The 21,582-nt window shown below is 34.6% G+C and overlaps 2 protein-coding genes across 2 annotated transcripts in view; one reads left to right on the top strand and one right to left on the bottom strand.

The window, feature by feature from the left end:
- The window catches only part of Thap6 (THAP domain containing 6), a 15,690-nt gene extending 10,476 nt beyond the window's left edge, over positions 1 to 5,214 (bottom strand). Inside the window, exons 1-3 of the mRNA XM_046458673.2 lie at positions 5,102 to 5,214; positions 4,099 to 4,201; positions 2,551 to 2,758 (exon numbers count right to left, since the gene is read on the bottom strand). Of these exons, the coding sequence (XP_046314629.1) occupies positions 2,551 to 2,758; positions 4,099 to 4,178 (288 nt within the window). The 5' untranslated portion in view covers positions 4,179 to 4,201; positions 5,102 to 5,214. The remainder of the gene's footprint in view (positions 1 to 2,550; positions 2,759 to 4,098; positions 4,202 to 5,101) is intronic.
- On the top strand, positions 4,984 to 21,582 carry Rchy1 (ring finger and CHY zinc finger domain containing 1). Its single transcript, XM_046458663.2, has 9 exons — positions 4,984 to 5,423; positions 10,303 to 10,422; positions 11,153 to 11,268; positions 15,805 to 15,883; positions 17,975 to 18,019; positions 18,126 to 18,184; positions 18,274 to 18,300; positions 19,229 to 19,349; positions 20,940 to 21,582. The coding sequence occupies exons 1-9, from the start codon at positions 5,334 to 5,336 to the stop codon at positions 21,066 to 21,068; spliced, it is 786 nt and encodes a 261-aa protein (XP_046314619.1). The 5' UTR covers positions 4,984 to 5,333; the 3' UTR covers positions 21,069 to 21,582.

Genomic DNA, 21,582 nt, shown 5'->3' with positions numbered 1-21,582 from the left:
TATCAAATTTTCACAAAGGTTAATAAAATAAGTTATACTAAGAATTGAGGGGGGTAGACACACTGGCATAGCCAGTAGGCTGGTGTAAGTTTTATAGTGAGTCTTTGTAGATATGTATCAAGAGCAAAGCTTTAAAAACCTACGTAATCCTGACTTAACTTCATTTCCAGGAATTTAGTTCAATAAAATAAGGATAAGAATAAAAATTTCACTTCAATAATATTCATTTCCCTGCTGTTACATGATAGCCTATATGCAATAGTGAGGCTTGATTATATAAACTATTGTGCCTATATGCAGGATTAACTGCTCTATGGTCATTAAATATGAGCTATAAAGCTGACACTACCAAATATTGGCAAGAGGAATCCAAGGAACTTTTATATGATGATACTGTAAATTTGTGAAACTACTTTGGAAAACTATGGCAATATCTATTTAAATTAAACATACACATCCCAGGATACAGCAAGTCTCATTTTTAACAGACGTATCTACACATGTATTCTATAAAAAATGTGTACATAAATCCACCAAAAGACCTGAACAAAAATGTTCACGGTTGCATTTACAATAGCATCAAAATGAAAAAAAGAATTCAAATGTTTACCAACAGAATGGAGAAATTTGTTTATTAATATAATGGAATACTATATAACAACAAAAATTAACGGACAAATATCACATGCAACATAGATGAATCACATAAAAGATTGAGCTCAAGAAGCCAGAGTACAACCTGTAGGTAGGACTCCATTTATATAACCAATAATGATAGAAGTCAGGATAGTAGTTACCTCTGAGAGGATAGTGATTCAGGAAGACCATAAGGGAAGCTTCTGTGTTGTATTTTGTCTGAGGGGAGCTTGATGAGTATATTTACTCTGTGAAAACTTGGTGATTTACACATTTAGAGTGTGTTCATTTTTCCATACACATACACATACACATACACATATGTAACTTAAATTAAAAAGAATGATATTCTACATAGATTTCTCTTAAAATGGGATCATAATCTGCAGTACAATCACGTGGGATGCTTGTTAAAAAGTACAGTTGCCTGGACTTCAACCCAAAGAAACTGAATTAAGTTCTCTGGGAGTGGGCCATAGGAGTCTGTATTTTAAAAAAATTCCTTGGATTACTCTTATGTAGACTAAAGTTTGAAAGCCATTGTTTGGGAAAGTATTTAATATCATGGAGAACAGTAGTTAAAGAATGAATTCCAGAACTCAAATGTATATTTTCAAATCTAGTCTCTGCTGTTTTATAGCTGTGTAACTCTACAGGAGGCATTCCAGCTCTCTGGGTCTTAGGTTCCTAAAGTGATAAAATGAGAATAACAACAGCACTTACCTCATGTGGCTGTTGAGGACTAACTGAGTTAATATATATGTAAAATGGTTAGAATGGTGCCCTGAAACAGCAAACACTATATAAATGTAAAAAACACAAAATAAAATAAGCAAATAAAGGACACTGAAATTCTATAACATTATCTAAATAAATATAGATGAGTTTATACAAAACATACATCCAAATGACTGGAAAGCTACACATCCAAATGTTTACATTATTATTTCTGAACTATCTGATTATTCTTTTTATTTAACCTTTTGCTTCTTTATGTAAATTCCTATTATGAAAAATCTATTATAAGAAATAATCTTTGAAAGTTAGCATCTTATGGCTTATTTATTATCTTACTTAATAGCTAGCTGACACTTTGCTGGTAGGAAAAATCTTTAAAGCAAATTGCATAAGATTTTGTACATTTACTAACATGGAAGAAAGTGAGGCAGTCTGTACTTAATCACTCAGGATGAATGTAACCAGCTTTAGAGAGTGACCAAGACTGCATGGGAGCAGGTGCATGTCTGGATAATATTTTTAGCTGTCAGGAAGGAAATACCTTTCATACTTCTTTGAGTTTTCCATATTTGAATCCATCAGTCAGTCCATACTTTTTGGAAGTAAGTACATTCTCAGGTATCTATGTAAAGAGAGATACTGAGGGGAGGAGGCAGCTAACCCATGGCACAATCACGGAGACAAAAATGTTCTTCTACTTTCTTTTCTTGACCTCTTTTCTCCTTTATTTCTCTGTTCTTATCCTTCTCTCCTGTTTTTTCTTTCTTTTGTCCTATCCAGGCTTTAAATTTCTGTGTAGTGGCTGCTCATGGAAGTATACTTTGGACCTGTAAGTAATTTAGCTCTTGATTTCTTGAGGACTGCTAATTTGGAATTTCTGTTCAACCTTCTTAAGTTAACCCCCTGCTTTTTAGACACAAAGAGTTATGCCAATTGCTAAAGTTAGTTCACTTTACCACATTATAGGAATGAACCAATATTTATGAGTGGCTACTGATAAAATATTCTTACCATATATCGTGAAAGCTAAAGCTGCTCTCTGTAAATTTAAAAACCCCCCAAAATGTGCTTCAAATGAATAAGCAAACAATAAAAACGTAGGCAAAGAGTGGTGCAAATTCTTCAAGGTACCATGGAAAGTGAGTACTGATGACAAGCAGCATCTTGTAAACAAACCTGTAAGTGATATGGGGAATCAAAGATAGAAGGGATGACTCCAGGTTTTAGTTTAATATTTGGAGCACTTCTGTCAAAATCTGTCTTCTTAAAGTGTCTTGAACATAATACATCTCCTTTTTTAGGCTCCCAAATGCCTGCAGCATTCACATCAAGTCTTTTCATTGCTAAAACCCATTTTCTTTTGACATTTTCATCTGTGGGGAATCTAGGAAAAAATACAAAAATATTTTAAAAACAAACACTATTGATATGTGCCCGAATTAAATCTGTCTTCTATGTATGTGGCTAAACTGATTCCTTAGGTTGTTATTACTCTTGAGAATTGCAATATTCAGGAAACTATGATTCGTGCTGCGTAACTTAAGTTTTAATATCCAGATTTTTCTGCCAACCATTCTGTAGCCAAATGGACTTCATTTTAATTTTTCTGAGATTATATGGAAGAAAAGTTCCAATGGATATTTAGCACCTTATAGTAAGATCTGCAACTGAAGAATTTTCTTCATCTATAGATGATAAGGAATATCACTTGGGTCTTTTCCTATCTGAAGTAATATCCAGAATTTATTTCCCATGAATAGGGCCCTTTTACATTCACTCTTCTGTCAGCATTAGAAAATTGCTTAGTATAGAATTTAATATAGAGCAGGTCCATAAATGCTTAGCGAATGCATCCAGAGAACAGCTAGCTGCAGGACTAAGTTCTGTAGATCAGAAATATTTTGAGAGAATTGGAGGCCAATAATTTTGTCTTTCCCAATTTTCTAAGCTGGTTGAAATCTTTTTGGAATAAAGCAGGGTATACATACTTATTTATTATTTCTATATACCTAACAAAGTAGCTAGCAGTTCTTTCTCTAGAAAAACAGTATGGTGCTTGGCACAAAAGCAGCAAAATAAACCTTTAGGAACTGAACAATTATTAAATTCTATATTTCTCTCCTATGGCTGTCAGAGGAATGGCTAAAATACTAAATATGGCTCATCTTGGTTTATTCTGGAATGCATTTAAGAACACTCACTCTGAACTCATATTTATATTTTACAACCTATGCCTGATCTATTTCTAAATAGAAAAGAATATATTTAAGCTAAGATTCTTCATTCAGATTGTAAACTACATGTAAACATCAAACTTCTTTAAAGAAAATACAATGTTAAACAGAATAATTACATTAGTAAAAATGAGTTTGATGATATTGAAGTCTCTGATACCTTGGTGGTTATCTTAAAACTTTTACACTAAATTACTTATAATTTACACTTTTAAGTGTACAGGTGTCAAATTTAACTAGAAGGTTATTTAAAAAGAACTTGGGGGCTGTGGCTGTGGCTCAGCCGTAGAGCACTTGCCTGGCATGTGTGAGGCACTGGATTCTCAGCACCAAGTATAAATAAATAAAGGTCTATCAACAACTAAAGAAATATTAAAAAAAAAAAGAAAAAGAAAAGAACTTGGGAACTAAAGTTCTAAACTGAAGCCTTAAGTAGAACAGTCTATTTTAATACAGTCAAAAGAACTTGGCTTAACTACAGCAGTCTTACACATGAAATGTCAGTCCTTTTAACTTGGAATTTGGCAAACAGCGAGAAGCACATCCAATGGCTGAGCAACATTTCACCATGATTTTAGCAACTCATAACAGAACTGAAAGAAAATTAAAATAGTAAGAGTTAGTAACTTTAAAGATAAAGGGGAACATATTTACCTTTCCCAATACATTCCAGGAAACAAGAAATCATATAAGAAAGCCAAAGGCAAGTATTTTTATCCAACACCTGCCTGCAACTTTGCTCATAAAATTTTCTAAGGGCTTGGCATTTTATTAATAGAACATATTTATCTGTATCCCCTGAGAGTATGATTTCATCTTTGTAGACATATACATTTTCCTTCTATCTCCTTACAGGCCCCAGAGTCTGTCTGCCCTAAGCCTTTGCTAACTCCTGGCATACTATCTGCTACTCATCTTTCAGCTCCTGTCTGCCTCACCAGGGAAATCTTCCCTGACACTTGGATTAAGGCAGATCCCCTCTAACATCAGATCTCTCAGAATACACACTTTTCCTTACATTACTTCTCCAAATAAAAAATCTTACATTACTGCAGGGATTTTCTGATTGTCTTTTAACCCCACTCGCTGTCAGTTCCATCAAGGAACAGCAGGCATGCCTATTGTTTTTCACTTTTTGTCCTCACGTCTTGGCTGATGACCTGCACATGATAAATGCTAATGCATATTTTGAAAGAATGAAACAGCAAGAAAACGGGACTGGAACGTGGGGCAGCAGCAGCTCTAGTTCATCAGCAGCGAGCTCTGGGCCCCGCCACGGGCCGAGCTCCGCCCCTTTCTCGAGGCGCTCCGCCGCCCGAGGGTGAGAGGGAGGGGCCATCAAGTCACAGGTGCCGATGCGGCCGGAGACCGTCCCTTCCTCAGGGGCCACCAGGCGTCTCTGCGCCGCTGCGGTCCTCCTCGCTCCGAACTACGCCCCGGGATCTGGGCGGGCGGCGATGCCAAGGGAAAAGAGCTAATCTAAGAGTTATTACCGTTAGCAGCGAAGACGACGACTAATGTAGAAGACGGAGATTGCGTCTCCCTTCGCTTCCGCCCCATAGCCCCGGGAACCGGAAATCCGGCTGCCCCTGGTCACGTGATCGACCGCCATATCTATTCTGGTGTCAGCTGCGGCTGGGAGGGGGATCCTAGCGACGCTTCTTCTCTGGGCGTGGTTTTCTACCCGGGGGAAGGGTCTGCGGAGTGTGAGGGGAGGTGGAGGAGATGGCGGCAACTGCGCAGGAAGATGGCGTCCGCAGCCAAGAGCGAGGGCAGCGGGGCTGCGAGCACTATGACAGAGGATGTCTCCTGAAGGTGACGACTTCAGTGGGCTTTTCTCCGACGAGCTTCCGCTGGGTCAGGCTGGGGAAGCGATGGGCAAAGCAGTTAGGCTTAAGATTTGTTTGAGGTTGAGCTGTTTGTCAGGATACCTGCGCCTTCATCTGGAACTAGGTTCCACTAGTAGAGAACGTTTTTGTCAGGGCGACCATAAGCCCCACTGTTCTTTTCTATTTTTGTACTTTGCAAGCAAAGCCATTATTGTTTGGCAAGCCCTTGGGCTTACACGAAATTACTTTACCAATGGGTTTGTGAGTCTTGCTGTTGGAAGTAGACTGAGGCAGCGTCAGGCCTGAACCAGGCTTGTCTCCAGAACCACCCTTCAAGTGTATGATGAAATGAGGATAAGCAAGTGGAGAATCGGAATACAATTTAAATTCCTGGAGTAAAAAAACTTTACAGCCTGCCAGCTTCATTTTAGAGTCAGTGCCTATGCCCAAACCTGTCAATGAGAAACAGTATGTGTGAGATGGAAGACAAATCATGTGGTTACCATTAAATTGGAAATTCGGTATAGAAAAGTGCCTAGAATGTATTGTTATTTTTGCTATTTACTTTGAGAAGACGTCTTAGTCAATCTAGAGCTTTTTAAATTGGCACCCATCCAACTAAAGTTTCATGATTTTTCTTGGAAGAAGCAGTATAAAGATTTTACCAAGAAAGCCTGAGCTTTTGGGCTGGTAGTGTAGCTTATTACTAGAGCATGTGCTTAGCATGCGTGAGGCCAAGGAGGCCCTGGGCTCAGCTCCCAGCAACCCCATCCTCCAAAAGAAAGCAAGCTTGAGTCCTGCAGCCTTATCCCCAAGTCTTATCTCTGCCCCTTAATATTTCTGTGATGTTTGAGCTAGTTAGCATGTAAAGTAGGGATCTTAGAAAAAGTATGAGTATTACCTATTAAAGTGTGTGTGTGTGTAGTGTATAGTAGGTGCCTTCCTGGAGTGAGTAGTACGTGTTAATTACCACCATCATGAATATCCACATCATTCTCACTTTACCAATCAACTCTGCTTATCACCGATCACAGTAATTAGAAGCAAGTGGCAATCTCAGGCTTGTGAGGACAGCCTAAACCCATGTAGGCTATACTTTGGTGATCATTGTTGTACTGCACTGGTTGAAGCTTTTTCAAAGTTGGTCATTCATCAGATGTGTAAGGAAATTGAATGCTATCCTTCTGATTACATTTTTATTAAGATGTTCTAGTCTTCTTTCATACTTGTTGTTTAAAACCTAATGTTTAATATCTTGCCCTGAACCTTTCCAAAGAAACAACATAACTGAATCACTAAAATTCTTGGCTCTGAGCAAGTGTCATGAACTTTGTTGTTTCTCCCCCTCCTCTTCCTTAAATAGCAGAGGCCAAATGAAGAGTTTCAAGGAGGAAATGATCAACTCGATTAAGTGGAGCTGTTTGAGTAAGATAAGAACTGAGAATTAATGTTTGAATTTGGCAAAGAGGTCAGCACTGGTGATCTTGCCAAGAGAATTGTAATGGAGAGATCAGGATAAAGCCTGACTGGAGTGGGTATAAGAGAGAATGGAAGTGAAACTGAAAATAACACAGACCATTCTTCAAATTTTTCTATATTGAAGAAAGCTGAGGGATCAGAGTTTTTTCCACTTCAAGATAGGAGATGATACAGCATGTTGTATATTCTTTAAAATAATTTAGTAGAGAACAATATAATCCAGGAGGAAGAGGGAAAACCATAAGTCTTTGAGTAGCCAAATTGCATAAGTGGAGAGGTTGACTTTAGATTGAAGAATGAATTGACTAAAGATTCTTTGTAAAGGAAGGGAAGGCTGAGGATGAAGTATATTAAGTTGGTTGATAAGAGTTCTGGAAGGATGTTTTCCTTTGATTACTTCTGTTTAATAGTGAAGGAACAAGGTCATCATCAGAGGGTTAAGAGGGAGGAAGAGGTGTTAGAGTTTTAAAGAGAGAGAAGATATGAAATGATCATCTAGATCCTAGATCTTTGACTCTAGAAGAATGAGGGGATTAACTAAGGAACTGGTAGTAAGATTCTACTTTTTGAGTGGTTTTGACTTAAAAGGGAGACCAGACAGTGTGGTGGTTGGTGGTTTTTCTCTAACCATGGTCAGCTGCTTCTGATATAGGTTGAGTAGGAAAGAGTTGAATTTAACTCGGGTTGATTTTGGCAGACATGTAGAGGAAGAGCGAGGAAAGAGCTAGGGAATACAAAAGGGGAGACTTGGAGTTACTTTGAAAGAGAAGGTAGTGGTTAGAGATTTTCATGCTTGAAATTGAATGTAAAGAAGATATAGTCCTTGTTCTGAAGCAGTGGTTTTCAGAGTGTAATGAATGGACGGAATGGACCACCTTGAGACTGTGAGGACAAAACTACTTTCTAAGGAACACTAGAATATTGTTCATTTCAGTGTGTTGACATTTGCACTTATGGTGGAAAGGCAGTGATTAAAATTGTTAGCACCTGTGCATCAATCAGACTGGTACTGAACTAATACTACACATTTTAAAAAAATGCCCTTTTGACAAAAAGGAAGGTTTTTATCAAGTGCTTTGGTTGTCTTGAGGAAGAAGCTCTTGTGCAATTGGATTGTGAAGTGAGCTAGTTGCTTTTTTCATGAAACAACTTTTTTGTTTTTAAACTTGGAAAAAAAAAACCTGATTATTTAGACTTTGGCATTTGGTAGACAGTCTCAAAAGAGTCAAGACTCAATACAAGAAAAACAATTGACAATATTTGTTGCCAGTGATAAAATTTAAGCTTTTTGCAAAAACTAGAATTTTAGAAAACTCTTATTAGCTTTTGTGAGCTTGAAAGCTTCCCAATACCTAAAGATTTTTAATGATTTTTTTTTGTGTGTTGTTGTTGTTGCAATATTGGGGATTGAACCTGGAGGCTCATACATCTTAGGCAAGCTCTGTACAACTGAGCCATATTGCCAGCATAAATGTAACTTTTTGATTGCATGTGAAATGTGAAATTTGGAAGATCTACATAACTAAGTGAACTGGTGTGTTCCAGATGACCAGTGCATGGGTAAAATATTAATTCCAAGTGCAAGATAGATAATGAATTTTAATGAAAAGAAGGAAAATTTTATTGGTATTATTTCAGATTCTATGTTACTGCCAACCTTTAAGAGCTATTAAGTTTTGGTGTAGTATCAGAATATCCACAGTTCTCTGAAAAGGCTATTAAAAAACTTTTCAACTTACATATTTGTATGAGACCAGAATTTCTTCATGTGCTTCAACTATAGCTGATTGAATGCAGAAACAGATATGTGAATCCAGCTATTTAGGGGGAAAGAATAGTTATTTTTCATTATAGCCTGTTATTTGTCTCACATGTAATGGACTTGTTACTTTTATTTTTTTCAAAAATAATATTTTAGTCGGGTGTGGTGGCTCATGCCTGTAATCCCAGTGGCTTGGGAGGCTGAAACAGAAGGATCTTGAGTTCAAAGCCAGCCTCAGCAAAAGTGAGGCACTAAGCAACTCAGTAAGACCCTCTCTCTAAATAAAATGTAAAATAGGGTTGGGGATGTGTGGCTCAGTGGTTGAGTGCCCTGAGTTCAATCCCTGGTACCAAAAAAAAAAAAAAAAAAAAAAATTTAAAGCCTGTCGATTGAATATATCAAAGACATAATCCTAACATGAAAAGCATGTTAGGATCCTTAATAATTTTTAAGAGGATAAAGGCATCCTGAGACCCTGTAGAACAATGTTCTGAGGTATAACTCTCTGTGAGGAGGGTTGGAGGACTAGGCCATTGAAAGTAAGGAAGGCAAAGAATTGAGAGTTCAGGCTATTGGAATGATTCTCTTTGCAAGGATGTAGATCACTAAGATTGAGGACAAGAACAGTGTTGGAAAAAAAAGGAAGTCAAGTATTAAAATCTTTAAAGAATGAATTATGTTGTGGTTATATCATGGCATAGGAAGTCTTCAGAAGTGAGAGGATCTGCAAGATTATAGTATAGTACCGGGTTAGCCTGTACTGGTTAGCCAGCAAGATTACATATAGTTTTGATCTGGAAATTTCTCTCTCTCTCTCTCTCTCTCTTTTAAAATATTTTTTAGTTGTCAACAGACCTTATTTTATTTATGTATATGTGGTGCTGAGAATCGAACTAGTGCCTCACACATGACAGGCAAGTGCAATATCACTGAGCCACAACTCCAGCCCCTGAAAATCTCTTTATATACTAGTTAGGGTGAAGTTAATGAAAAAACCCAACAATAATGTTTAAAGAATAAAAAAAGTTTGTTTATTTCTGCTTAGCAATTTCAAGATGAGTGGTCCCAATTAGTGATGAAGCTTTGTTGAATGTCACCATTCCATGTTTTAGGGTGTATTATGTCTGCGTGATCCAGCTGTAGTCTAGCTGGGTTTTCATGTGTCCCGGATGGAAAGAGTAGCTTTTTGTGGACAACTGGCAGTCTTTGCCACTCTTGAAAATAAGAGCTCTTTTATTTGTTGCATCTGCAGTATTAGGTAGATAGTTGATGATTAATGAATATTAGTGAAACAAAAGTATAATATTCTATGTGTAGGGGTTGAAGTATGTAAATGCATGTCCAAGATGGGTAGCCTGACTACTGTTTTTAGTAGATTGTCAATCTAGGTATTTTCATCCTTCTTAATTCTTGTGTTGTAAGAGTGTTTTTAACTTTATACAAACATACAGATATTGAAGGGAATCATTAAAATAAAATAGTCCAAGAAACAATGAAACCAAGCAACTGATCCATTGATTGTACTCTTTGACATTGTTCCAGGAGGAGGAAGAAATTTTCTATTTTTCATAGTAAACATGTCTTCTCTTGCTTTTTATGTCTCTTTCTCTCCCCTGGGTATTAGGCGCCTTGCTGTGACAAGCTTTATACTTGCCGCTTGTGTCATGATAACAATGAAGATCATCAGCTAGACCGCTTTAAAGTAAAGGAAGTGCAGTGTATAAACTGTGAAAAAATTCAACATGTAAGATTTTATGTCATATTTCTGTTTTTTTTTAAAGATTTGAAAAATATTACTAAAATTGCAAATAAGACTTTAGACATAATTCTTGGAGTAAGCAATATGTTATATATTTAAAAATTTAAAAGAAGCTAATCTTCAACAAATTCTAGATATTCAAATAGTAGTTCAAAATACTTTAGTGAATTTTTTTTGTATTTTTTTATTGTCCATTATAATTATACATACTGGTGAAATTGTTACATATTCGTTAATGCTTATGGTATAACAATATATCATTCCCTATTATTCCCCCCCCCCATCCCTTTCTTCTATTCTACTGGTCTCTCTTTTTTTTTTTGTGCAGTGTATGATAAAGAAACACATTGAAAAGTTAACAGTGATTTTCCAGGTGATCGGATCATCAGCAATTTGAATTTTCTCTATTTTTTTTAATATTTATTCTAATTAGCTATACATGATAGCAGAATGTATGGAGCACAACTTTTCATTTCTCTGGTTGTACACAATGTAGAGTCATACCACAAGTGCAGTCATACATGTACCTAGGGTAACGATTTTCATCTCATTCCACCATTGTTCCTGCCTCCATTCCCTTTGATTTTCATGAGATCCCCTGCCCCTACTTTTTTTTTCTTTCCTTTTTCCTCTCTAGTTTTCACACATGAGAGAAAACATGACCCTTGACTTTCTGAAATTTACTCTAATTTTAAATTACTTATGTCTTTTTTAGGCCCAACAGACTTGTGAAGAGTGTAGCACATTGTTTGGAGAATATTATTGCAGTATTTGCCATCTGTTTGACAAAGATAAGAAGCAGTATCATTGTGAAAACTGTGGAATTTGTAGGTACTGTGTGTAAAATATTATTTTCTAATACTTCTAATATACCTGGGCAATGGATGTTTTAGAATCAACATTGCTGTGATATCATTTACATCTGATAAAATTCATTTATTTGAAGTGTCCAGTGAGTTTTGATATCTTTTTCTGTTGATATCTATCTCTGTATTTACCTATATTTATATATCTGTTACATTATTCTAAAAAGTTTTATCATGCCTCTTCTTGTAATGATCATTTAATTTTCCCATCAACTACTGTGTAGCTATATTAAATTTTAACTTTGGAATATTAAATATAGTTAACATTGAGACATAAAATGTGTTCTTTATTCCCTAATTGCAGAAATTTTTTTATGAATTTTTTTCATTTTAACATTATTTGTTTCCTTCTAAATACTTTTGCATACATATCTGTCTTCAGCGTTCGACCACTTATAAACCATATTAAGTAAATTTTGGGTAAAAACATAAAAGATAGGAAAATACTATCATGTAGTTTTAGCAAAATGAAATGGTATTATTGGCTCAAAATATTTGTGATTTGAATTTCTTCCTATTAAATTGTGATTTGAAGTCCTTCCTAATAAATAATGTGACTAGATGAGGATGCCATAATATATTCTTTTGTTCTTAGAAATACGTGGTTCATTTCTTTTCTTTCTCTTTTCTTTTTCTATTTCTTTTTTTTTAGGGGGCGAGGGAGAGTGCTGGGGATTAAACCCAGAGCCTTGCACATGGAACACAAGTGCTCTCTCACTGAGCTGTATCTCTAGCCCCTCTCCTTTCCTGAGACTATTCATCTAGGATATCATCATCTGAAAACCATAATCTGATTTATTGATTAGAGCATCAGTTTTATCATCATTATTAGAGTCCTGAGCAATGGTTGCAACTGGGAATGATTTTTCCCTCAGAGGATATTTGGCAATGTTTGGAGACATTGTTTGGTTGTCACATCTAGGAATGGGGCGATACCATGGCATTTATTGAATAGAGGCCAAAGATGCTGCTAAAGATGAGACAGTTTCCTACCACAACATTTTTCTGTTCTAGCCAGGCATGGTGGTACAGTCCTATAATCCCAGTGACTTGGGAGATGAATCAGAAAGATTGCAAGTTTGAGGCCAACCTTGGCAAGTTAGACTATCCCCCTGCCCCCCCACCCCCAACTAAGAAAATTATCAGGCCCAAAATATTAGCAGTGGAGAGAAACCCCAGATTAGAATGTTGGTATCTGCCTCTTTGCATTTATTTTCTGTGTCTAAAATTTCTTCTGTTGGTTTTTTTTCTACTTGCCGTTATGGGTGAAAAAGGAAAAATTCTGATCTTTCAACTGTGTCCAGACTCTTAATACCTTCTTGATAGTGATACAGCACAGCATGAAAAAAACAAAAACAAACTGATCTTGCAGTAGTGATTAATTTAATAGTATATCATTCTTTTGGATGTTCCAACCATACTTCCCAGTTTAGTCTTTTGGTTGGGATAGTGAGAAAAGTTGATAAGTAGTGTGAAAAAATTACTTGGATACTGAAATATCAGAATGTTTCAAGGTATAGGAAAAATAAGATCATTAAGATCCCGTAAATCAAATTTATAAAAGGGTTCAGCAACCTATATGGTAGTTGCAAAATGGAATGAATTTAGCTTATTCAAGAAAGTACATTTTCTCCTTGTTCTTCAGAAGATCTCAATAATGTCATAAATTATTAATCTTTAAAATAGAATTGATTATAAAAACAACTGTCCCAGAGTACAGAATGGATGTTGTATAGTTGATGAGATTGGGCACATTTGGGGTGGTATGACAATAAACTGGATGTTGTATGATAAAAGCTTTTGCAATTATAAAGATTTGATAAAGGCTGAATTTAATTTACATCCTTTCTCAAAGAGTTTTTAGGGTTTTAATAGTTGGTTATAAAGTCCTTTTTACATTCACTGGAACATAATTAGTAATGTCTAGTTAAAGTGTAGAGTACCTAAGAAATTTTCAAATAAAAATGTTTCATATTTTATACTATTATAAAATTGTGTGACTCAAGTTTTAGTCACTTCAAGTGGGTATTTTAGGTGGTATTATATCTGTTGTCATCGTTCAAAAATCTTTGAAATGTCTATTCTGCAGTTGTTTTTTGTGAGTGCTGATCGCACAATGAAAATTCACCAAGAGCTGTAGAATTCTTGTTTTGATTTTTTAAAAATTTGCTAAAAGATACTCTGAGCAAAATTAAATAAAATTGACTGTTAAATACTCTTTTTTTCAGAAGTGAGGAGACCATCAAAATATTACTATTGTTTTTTAAATAAAAACGATTAAAAGACAAGTAAAAGATACTTGTGCAATTGCAGCATTGTTGGAAACCCTCTCATAACTTAAAAAAATAATCTCATTAGTGTATGAATTCTTACGTTTTTATTTAAAGATCTGATACACATTTATGCTTATGAATAACTGACATTTTAAATCAGAGGAAAGAGTATTAGGATAATTGATTATCTGTGCCATTGCTAATTGCCTGTTCTTTGGGAGTGGGCAAATGCAATTGAAGTTAATTTTCTGAAAAAGTTTAACAAAAGGATTTCAATAAAACTTTGTTGAAGGAATCCCCTTAACATTTCCTTGTTCCCCCCCAAATTTGGTGACCTACTAACAAAGGTTCTCTTGCTAATTCACGTTAAATATTGTGCCTGCACTGTGTTGTGAAAGGGCTGAACTGGGCTTTGAATGAGCTGGCCCAGAAGAGCTTGCAAATGCCTAACAGAAGCAGTTTGTGCTAGCAGCTTCAACCTGCATGAATTCACTGTGTTCTCAAGGAGAACACTCTGCTTTGTTTGTGGTTGAAATATCATTCGGCAAAACTCTTCACCGCTCTTGGAAACAAAAAATTGACTCTTAAAAGTCTGTATTTTCATTAGATTGTAGTTTTAGCATCTTGTGAAAGAAACATACAGTAGTGGCTTAAGCAAGGTTTATTTCTCATGGAAATGTCTAAATTATGTAGTTAACAGGAGCCCAGTATTTTTTTTTTTTTTTTTAACATGTTCTTGTTCTTGTGTCCCTAGGACATTTTCTTGCCTGTATAGTCTAATGGTTTATATTCTGACCAGTGGAAAGTGGGTAGGTGAGGGGAAGGCAAACCCTTTCTTCTTAAGGGTACCACACAAAATTTTGTTTTTCTCTTCTGTTTGCAACCTCCAGAAAGGTTAGAAAATAGCCTTTATTTAGGATGACTCCGAAAAGCTCAGTGCCTAGCTAAATGTTCTATTATCATGAAAGAGCAGAGAATAGAAATGTAGGAACAACTAGCAATGTCATCTGGACCATATGTAACAAATCTCAAATGGACTGAGGAAAAATAAATGAATGAAAAGCTGTAGGTATTAGTAGGCAAAGGAGGATGTGTTTATAATTTGTAGTTTACAGAAGTCTTTCCTAAATAATAGGCAGAAAGCACAAGATGTAAAAGGGAAACTTTTGATGCCATTTTTAGTACGTGGGAATTAAAACTGACTGTAGTTGGTCATGGTGACACACACCTGTAGTCCCAGCTAGCTGGGAGGCTAAGGCAATTGAAGTGAGTTTTCTGAAAAAGGCAGGAGGATCAAGAATTTGAGGCTAGCTTGGGCAACATAGTGAGACCCTGTCTGGGGTTTGGTGGGAGAAACGGCTGTATGACAAAGAGATGAGACCAGAAAAGTAAACATAACGAATGCAAATGAAAAAGATTAATATCTGGGCTGTGTAAAGACCTTCTTTGAATTGGTAAAAGACAAATACTCCAGTAAAATAAAAAAAAATAGGCAGAGTGTATCAACAGATAATCTATAGAAAAAATCCAATGGTTCATAAACATTAAAGTGTATTCTTTCTCATAAATTAAAATTGCATATTTTATAAAGGCTGTTATATATGTAACTAGTTCTGGTGAGTTTATGGGATCCAAGGATGCTATCATGCACAGTTGGTGGAAATGTAAATTAGTACTGCCGTTTTGGAGCAGTTTGACTGCATCACAATTAATGATCTAATACCCTCTGAATCAATAGTTTCATTTTTAGGAATCTTGTAAAAAATAATCAAAATGTAGGCTAAGTGTTATCTGGACAAGAGTGTTTATGGTATCACTGTAGCGAAAGATTGTGAATTATATGAATAAGAGAACATTCTTAAAATTTAGCATATATCCATACCATGTTAATACTTTGTAGCTATTAAGAATGAAGTAGTTTTATACAGACAGTAAAATAATCCTCAGGATAAATTGTTAAGTAAAAAAGTTGTAGAACAGCATATATGGAAAGAATCTACTTATGTAAGGAGTGTAATGCAAATTGTGTGTATCTTTCACACCTCTTTTTCTCCCTATAAGTTCATTTTATGGGGAAAAGAGAAAGCCTTGAAGGGTAGATACCATTCTGTTTACAGTGCTAAATTTTGGAGAGGGACATTGGCAAGATGGGGGTTTACCCTGTATTCCTCAGGTTGTCACTGTAGTAAAAAGTAATCTAATCTTTTGGCTTTCATATGTTTTGTTAGGATTGGTCCAAAGGAAGATTTTTTCCACTGTTTGAAATGTAACTTATGCCTAGCTATGAATCTTCAAGGAAAACATAAGGTATATAATTCAATTTGCATAATTTTTAAAATATTGCAATGTTTTTAAAAATCAGCTTAAATTCTAATATATTTTGGAAGTATAATTTTCAGATATTAGCAAGTACAACTCTATATGTTACGTTTTAAAAAAGCAGTATTAAGTAGGTATTCTAAAATATACACCTGAACATATGATGTTGTACAATTTCTTTTCTGTAGTGTAAGAAATAATAATAATAACTGCTGAGGCCAGTTATTAGCATAATGTTGATAAATTCTAAGTTGGTTTATAGATTCTGATCATTGGTGCTGCTTTTGTGATTTACAGGAAAAATACTGAGTAGTGTAACCTATTCACTGAACATTCTATGAAAATTTAGAAAGTTTTTTATATTTCCATAATTAAGACAAATATTTTAAATCTGGATACAGGTATTTTATTATAATCCCAGGCTCTCCCTTATTATTTAAAAACTATCTAATAAAGGCTTAAATTTATAGTACTGATTCTACCTACTAAATGAATTTGGAGAATGGGGAATTGGTGTGGAGTGAAGTATAAATGATATTTTACAGGTATAGGAAATTCCAGATAAGGGAGAACAGTGAGTATCAACATTGTGTGCGTGTGTTAGAGATTGGAAAGAAAGTATTTGAAGTAATTCGCTTAGCACTCAACTAGGTTCAGTAGAAGACAAGGAAAAGAAGTTCTTGTAGAAATATAATCTTAGATAGTACCTGGCCTCAATAATAAAGATGAGTAATGAACATGTAGGAGATGGTAACAGGGAATTGGGGGAAAAGAACTGGGGCTTTTAAAGAAGAATTCCAAGATTTTCAGTCCTGGTTTAAGGTACATGATTAGTAGATAGTGAATTTGTTAAAGATTGAACTTGGCTTTATAAACTTAATTTTAGAGTGAGAGCTAGATAAGGTAATGGAGAGAATTTGAAGTTGATAGCCTCTTATAGATTGTGTTCTTGTGGTACTGTTCTGTGCTCCAAAGCCTGTGTAGAGTTTGTGTAAGTGCACACAACCGATTCATTGCATGCTTACAGCATCTTTTACATTTCATCAACTCAAAGCTGTCAGATACATTATGATTGCAGAGATCTTAAAATGTCTGTGAAGTACACTTTAGAACAAAATGAAATATCTATTAGTGTTATTTTATATATATAAGGAAAATAAGACTAAAGAAGTGGTGGCTTGTCTAAAATTTTAGGGGCTCATAAATGTTAGAGCAGAGATTACAGTCTCCTGATTTAAAATTTATTATTTTGAGGACTTTACTCTGCATTATACTCCATTGTCTTTAAAAAGCTATACATATTTTCTTTTATGATTTTTTTGTTCTTTTTTTGGTAAGTTATCTTGTATTGCCTGTATGTTAGTAAGTTCTTTTCAGGTGCTTCTATTAAAAGCAAGGGATGGTGTGATGCTTTCCCTTCTCTTTCTTCATGTAATCAGACATTAAGCCTTACCAAACTAAGAACTCAAGCTCTGAAGTCAGTCTCCCTGGGACTCACATTTAATTCCGCCTCCTAAGTGTGCAACTTTGTCAGTTACTTAGCTTCTCTAGGCCTTTCTAATCTATAAAATGAAGTTATAATTTTACCTGTATCATCTAGGGTTGAGAGTTAATTGAGTTTATGCGGTACTTTACTTAACAAATAGCATATAGTAAATCTCAGCATGAGCTATTATTTGTACTATAAATATTCTTATTTATTGGCTTAGCATACCAATTTAGGGCAGTTACTTTGTAGTAAAACACATATAAAATAGAAAATTTCCAAACATTACTATCTTTGGAGCTTGGGCGTAAGTAATACTTGATTCCCTGATTCAGTTTCCTTATCTTTTTAATGAAGGTACTCTGAATAGTGCAGATTTATTGAACATTTTCCTTGTTTTAGGTATTGTGTCTGCCCTGAAATAGTTGTGAAAATCAAGGAATTATTAATTTTATCTGACATACAAGAAATGTGTATTAGGGTTACTTATTGTTTTTAGCAAGTTGATTCTATCATTTTTATTATTACTACTACTATTATATCTGGCATTTTTATCTATTTAAGCTTTTGTTAATGTTTCTCTTTTAAAACAGTGTATTGAAAATGTTTCCCGGCAGAATTGTCCAATATGTTTGGAGGTAAGCTTAAAATATTTTTCACTTTGGAAATCTTCCTTCTTGAATTTAGAATACTTTGATGTTTATATTGTCATCAAACAAGCACTAACATTTTTTTTCTTTATAGGACATTCACACATCCCGTGTTGTTGCTCATGTGTTGCCATGCGGACATCTTTTACATAGGTAAAATAACTTTCTTTTCTCTCAAAGATATTTGAAAATAGTGAAGAGAGTTTTTGTTTTTACTGAAACAATATTACTTTTTCTTTCAGAACATGCTATGAAGAAATGCTGAAAGAGTGCGTATTTGAGATTTTAAGTAATTGTGAGATGTCTTTTTTGTGTGTGCTTTTGGGGGTAGGGAGGTAGGCAAACATGACTGCTATTCACACTGTATTAGGCATGGCATATACTTAAATTGACATGAGTAAGTAGGTGAATAGTGTTAAACCAGGTAAGGCATCTTGGAGGATATAGAGCTACACATTTGTCCCCATGTCTCTATCGTCTCTATTATGCTTTATCTTCTTCCACAACTTGAGATAAATATCTCTTGTTATGTAGGTATACTTATCAGGAAACACAGTCTGTTCATGGTGTTTGAAAGACACTGAGGAATGTTGCTGAAATTTTTGTTTGGTTATTGTATTGGTCTAGTAATAAACTGCAAAGAAAATTGGTAAAGAAATTATCTAAAACTGGAACTAAAATGATATGAGAAGTAGTTAGGAAAAAAGAGACTGTATAATGTATTTTGGTTCTATGAATTGATGATCAGAAATTGTGATTTAATAGCCAAACAGAAGGAAACATTTTTTCAAATTTTTAGAAAGGAAATAATATGATCTGAATATCTTTTAGAGAATACAGTCTTTTCCTTGCATGACTGTATTAAGAACCTGAGGTTGCTTAACTAAGGAATAGCTTGACTGATGTTTTTAAATATATGAAATATATTTTACAAAGACTGTGAGCTGATTTCTCTCCATTTTAGCAAACTGAGGAAAAAGGCTTAGCGTTTAAAAATACTGTAAGATACTGGATTTAATTTAAAGCTTTTATAACGTAAGGGTTCCTAAAGAGATTTTTCTTGAAATAGAATAAATTTTATAGAATAATGCCTTATCTTGGATGGCTTATGTGCCAGTTAGCTTGCATCTTCTTATATGTTCAAGTTGAAATACCCTCCATTAAATATTCAGAAAATAACTTTTCTGTCTCTTCCAGAGGTTACAGATGTCCCTTATGTATGCACTCTGCTTTAGATATGACTCGGTACTGGAGGCAGCTGGATGATGAGGTAGCACAGACTCCTATGCCATCAGAATATCAGAACATGACTGTGGATGTGAGTAGAATCAGTTCTTAAAACTTTTCAGGTTTCTTATTGATACTCTTAAAAATTTTTATCCTTTTACTTAGATTTGTCTGGAAAATACTACTTTGATATAAATTGCATTGTGATGATTAATGGGAAGGACAAAATGATTTTTAAATTTTAGTTGTGTTGAGCTCAAACCCAAGAAAAAAGTCCTAAGAATACCTTTGTGTGGTTTTTCCCAACACTAGATGGCAGGCAAAAACTTTATTCTGAATTATTTGCACATTACCCCCCAGTCAATAATGAAACTGGATAGAGGTGGATCATTGATGTTTTATTTTCATTTTTATTTGTATTTATTTCAAATGTTTATTGAAGGAGAACATGTTCTCTGATTTTTGAAGTTTAAATTTTGTTTTTTGATGTTTAGTACCCTTTTTATTCTATCTTAGTCTTATTTTATTTGGTCTTAACTAATTAGCTTATAACCTAAAGTATAAGAAGTATTTCTATGCCTTTTGCTTTACAGAAAATGACCATCTTTATTCTACTAATTGAGATGTGCAGCTCTACTAGTCTGTTCTTAGCATAGTATTGAGTTAAAGATCAGAATGAGAAAGCTAAATTGCTTTCTGATGCTTTAATAATTTTGGCACATATAAAATACTTCCTCACACAAGAATAAAACCAATTTTTAAAAATTTTATTCACTCTGGAAAGTTTTTTAATTCATGTGGGAAATTGAATTGTTAAGACAGTGAAAGATGATCATTTTTAGACTAGTGAGAATCATGTGATGTTTTACTAGAGGCTGAAGTGTGCTATTTCATGTAGATATATATTTTTTTTAAATAATAGCTTTGTTAGGTTATAATTCATGTACATCCTCATTCCTTTGTTAGTATATTCATGGAATTGTACAAAGATCACCATAATTTTAGAACATTTTTATTACCCCCCAAAGAAATCCTGTTTCCAGTAGTAGTCACTGGGCTCCTCAGGCCTAGAAAACCACTAATCTTTCCACATTTAGACAGTGTTTTTAAAAGAATAGTTTTCCAAATTATAATTTAAAGCAAATTTGGAAATTTTCTGTTTATGATGGTATGACTGAAATGAGTGCTTTTAATGTTTTTAGGTTAATGCCTAATTTTTCATGAGGTCACTTAGCACCAAAAGAGATGAATTTTATTAAAGGGTGTTTTATTGTCATTTTGGGGATGAGACAAGAGTCTCCTGTCTCTGCTCAATTTTAGAAATGACTCCTTTTAAAAATTTTTTATTTTTTATTTTATTTTTTTATTTTGAGATAGGGTCTTGATAGGTTGCTGAGATTGGCCTAAAACTTGTGATCCTTCTGCCTCATCCTCCAATGCAGCTGGGTTATAGCCCTGTGCCACTATGCCCAGCACTGTATTTTCATTTTCTAAGTTTGAAGTTTTTAATACTTTTTTAGAGTTTTCAGTGAAAAAAAAGATTTCTACTTGTGGAAATGTTTAAGTATGTGTATCTTTGCATCTTTAATATGCTTGTCAAGAGATTGTTATAAGCAGACAATGCCACTTATGTCAATCACATTTAAAGTACTTACCTTGAATTCATCTCTTCACTTTTCAGATTCTCTGCAATGACTGCAATGGACGATCTACAGTCCAGTTCCATATTTTAGGCATGAAATGTAAGATCTGTGAATCCTACAATACTGCTCAAGCTGGAGGACGTAGAATTTCACTAGATCAGCAATAAACAGCCTATACTTCACTGGAAAACTCAGCTTTTGTGATACAGAAAAAAGCTCAATGGCTGATGTTATACTGTGTCATAATCTGTGCATTGGAGTTGATGTGTTTTGTACTAGTGTCACAGCATAAAATCATATTACAAGTACTTATGGATTCAGGGTCTCTTTATAGAATTATCATAGCTCTTTATTGGATGAAAGCCTCTGTGCTTGTGTTTTGATTGGAAATTCCTTTAGTGTCAGTTGTTTGGAAGCCAATGATGTTTGCCATTGATATACATATTCATAGAAGTATGTTATATTTTCATGGAACTAGGTGACACTGTGTGCACAGAATTGATAGAACTGCACTTAATTCTCAGTAGTGTTCTTGACTTTAAGGGCTGTGCTATAATGAGAATAAGTTCTACCTAATTGTTTAAACCTAATTATCTATGCTTTCAATTTTTTTAAGACAGTCCTTAGGATCCTCTAAGTGAATTTTGATGTAATAAATGCTAATAAAATTATATCAAAAGA

This window comes from Marmota monax, unplaced genomic scaffold (genome assembly GCF_021218885.2).
Source record: "Marmota monax isolate L192 unplaced genomic scaffold, Marmota_monax_Labrador192_F-V1.1 WCK01_AAM20220418_F8-fsc00112, whole genome shotgun sequence".
Taxonomy (NCBI): Eukaryota; Metazoa; Chordata; class Mammalia; order Rodentia; family Sciuridae; genus Marmota; species Marmota monax.
Note: the sequence above shows the minus strand (reverse complement) of the source record. Positions and strands in the feature narration are given on the sequence as shown.

Coding starts and splice junctions, on each gene's coding strand:
- Rchy1 (XM_046458663.2), top strand. CDS start 5,334: ATGGCGGCAACTGCGCAGGAAGATGGCGTCCGCAGCCAAGAGCGAGGG. Junction 10,423..11,152: donor ACTGTGAAAAAATTCAACAT/GTAAGATTTTAT, acceptor TGTCTTTTTTAG/GCCCAACAGACTTGTGAAGA. Junction 18,020..18,125: donor ATTGTCCAATATGTTTGGAG/GTAAGCTTAAAA, acceptor TTTTCTTTATAG/GACATTCACACATCCCGTGT.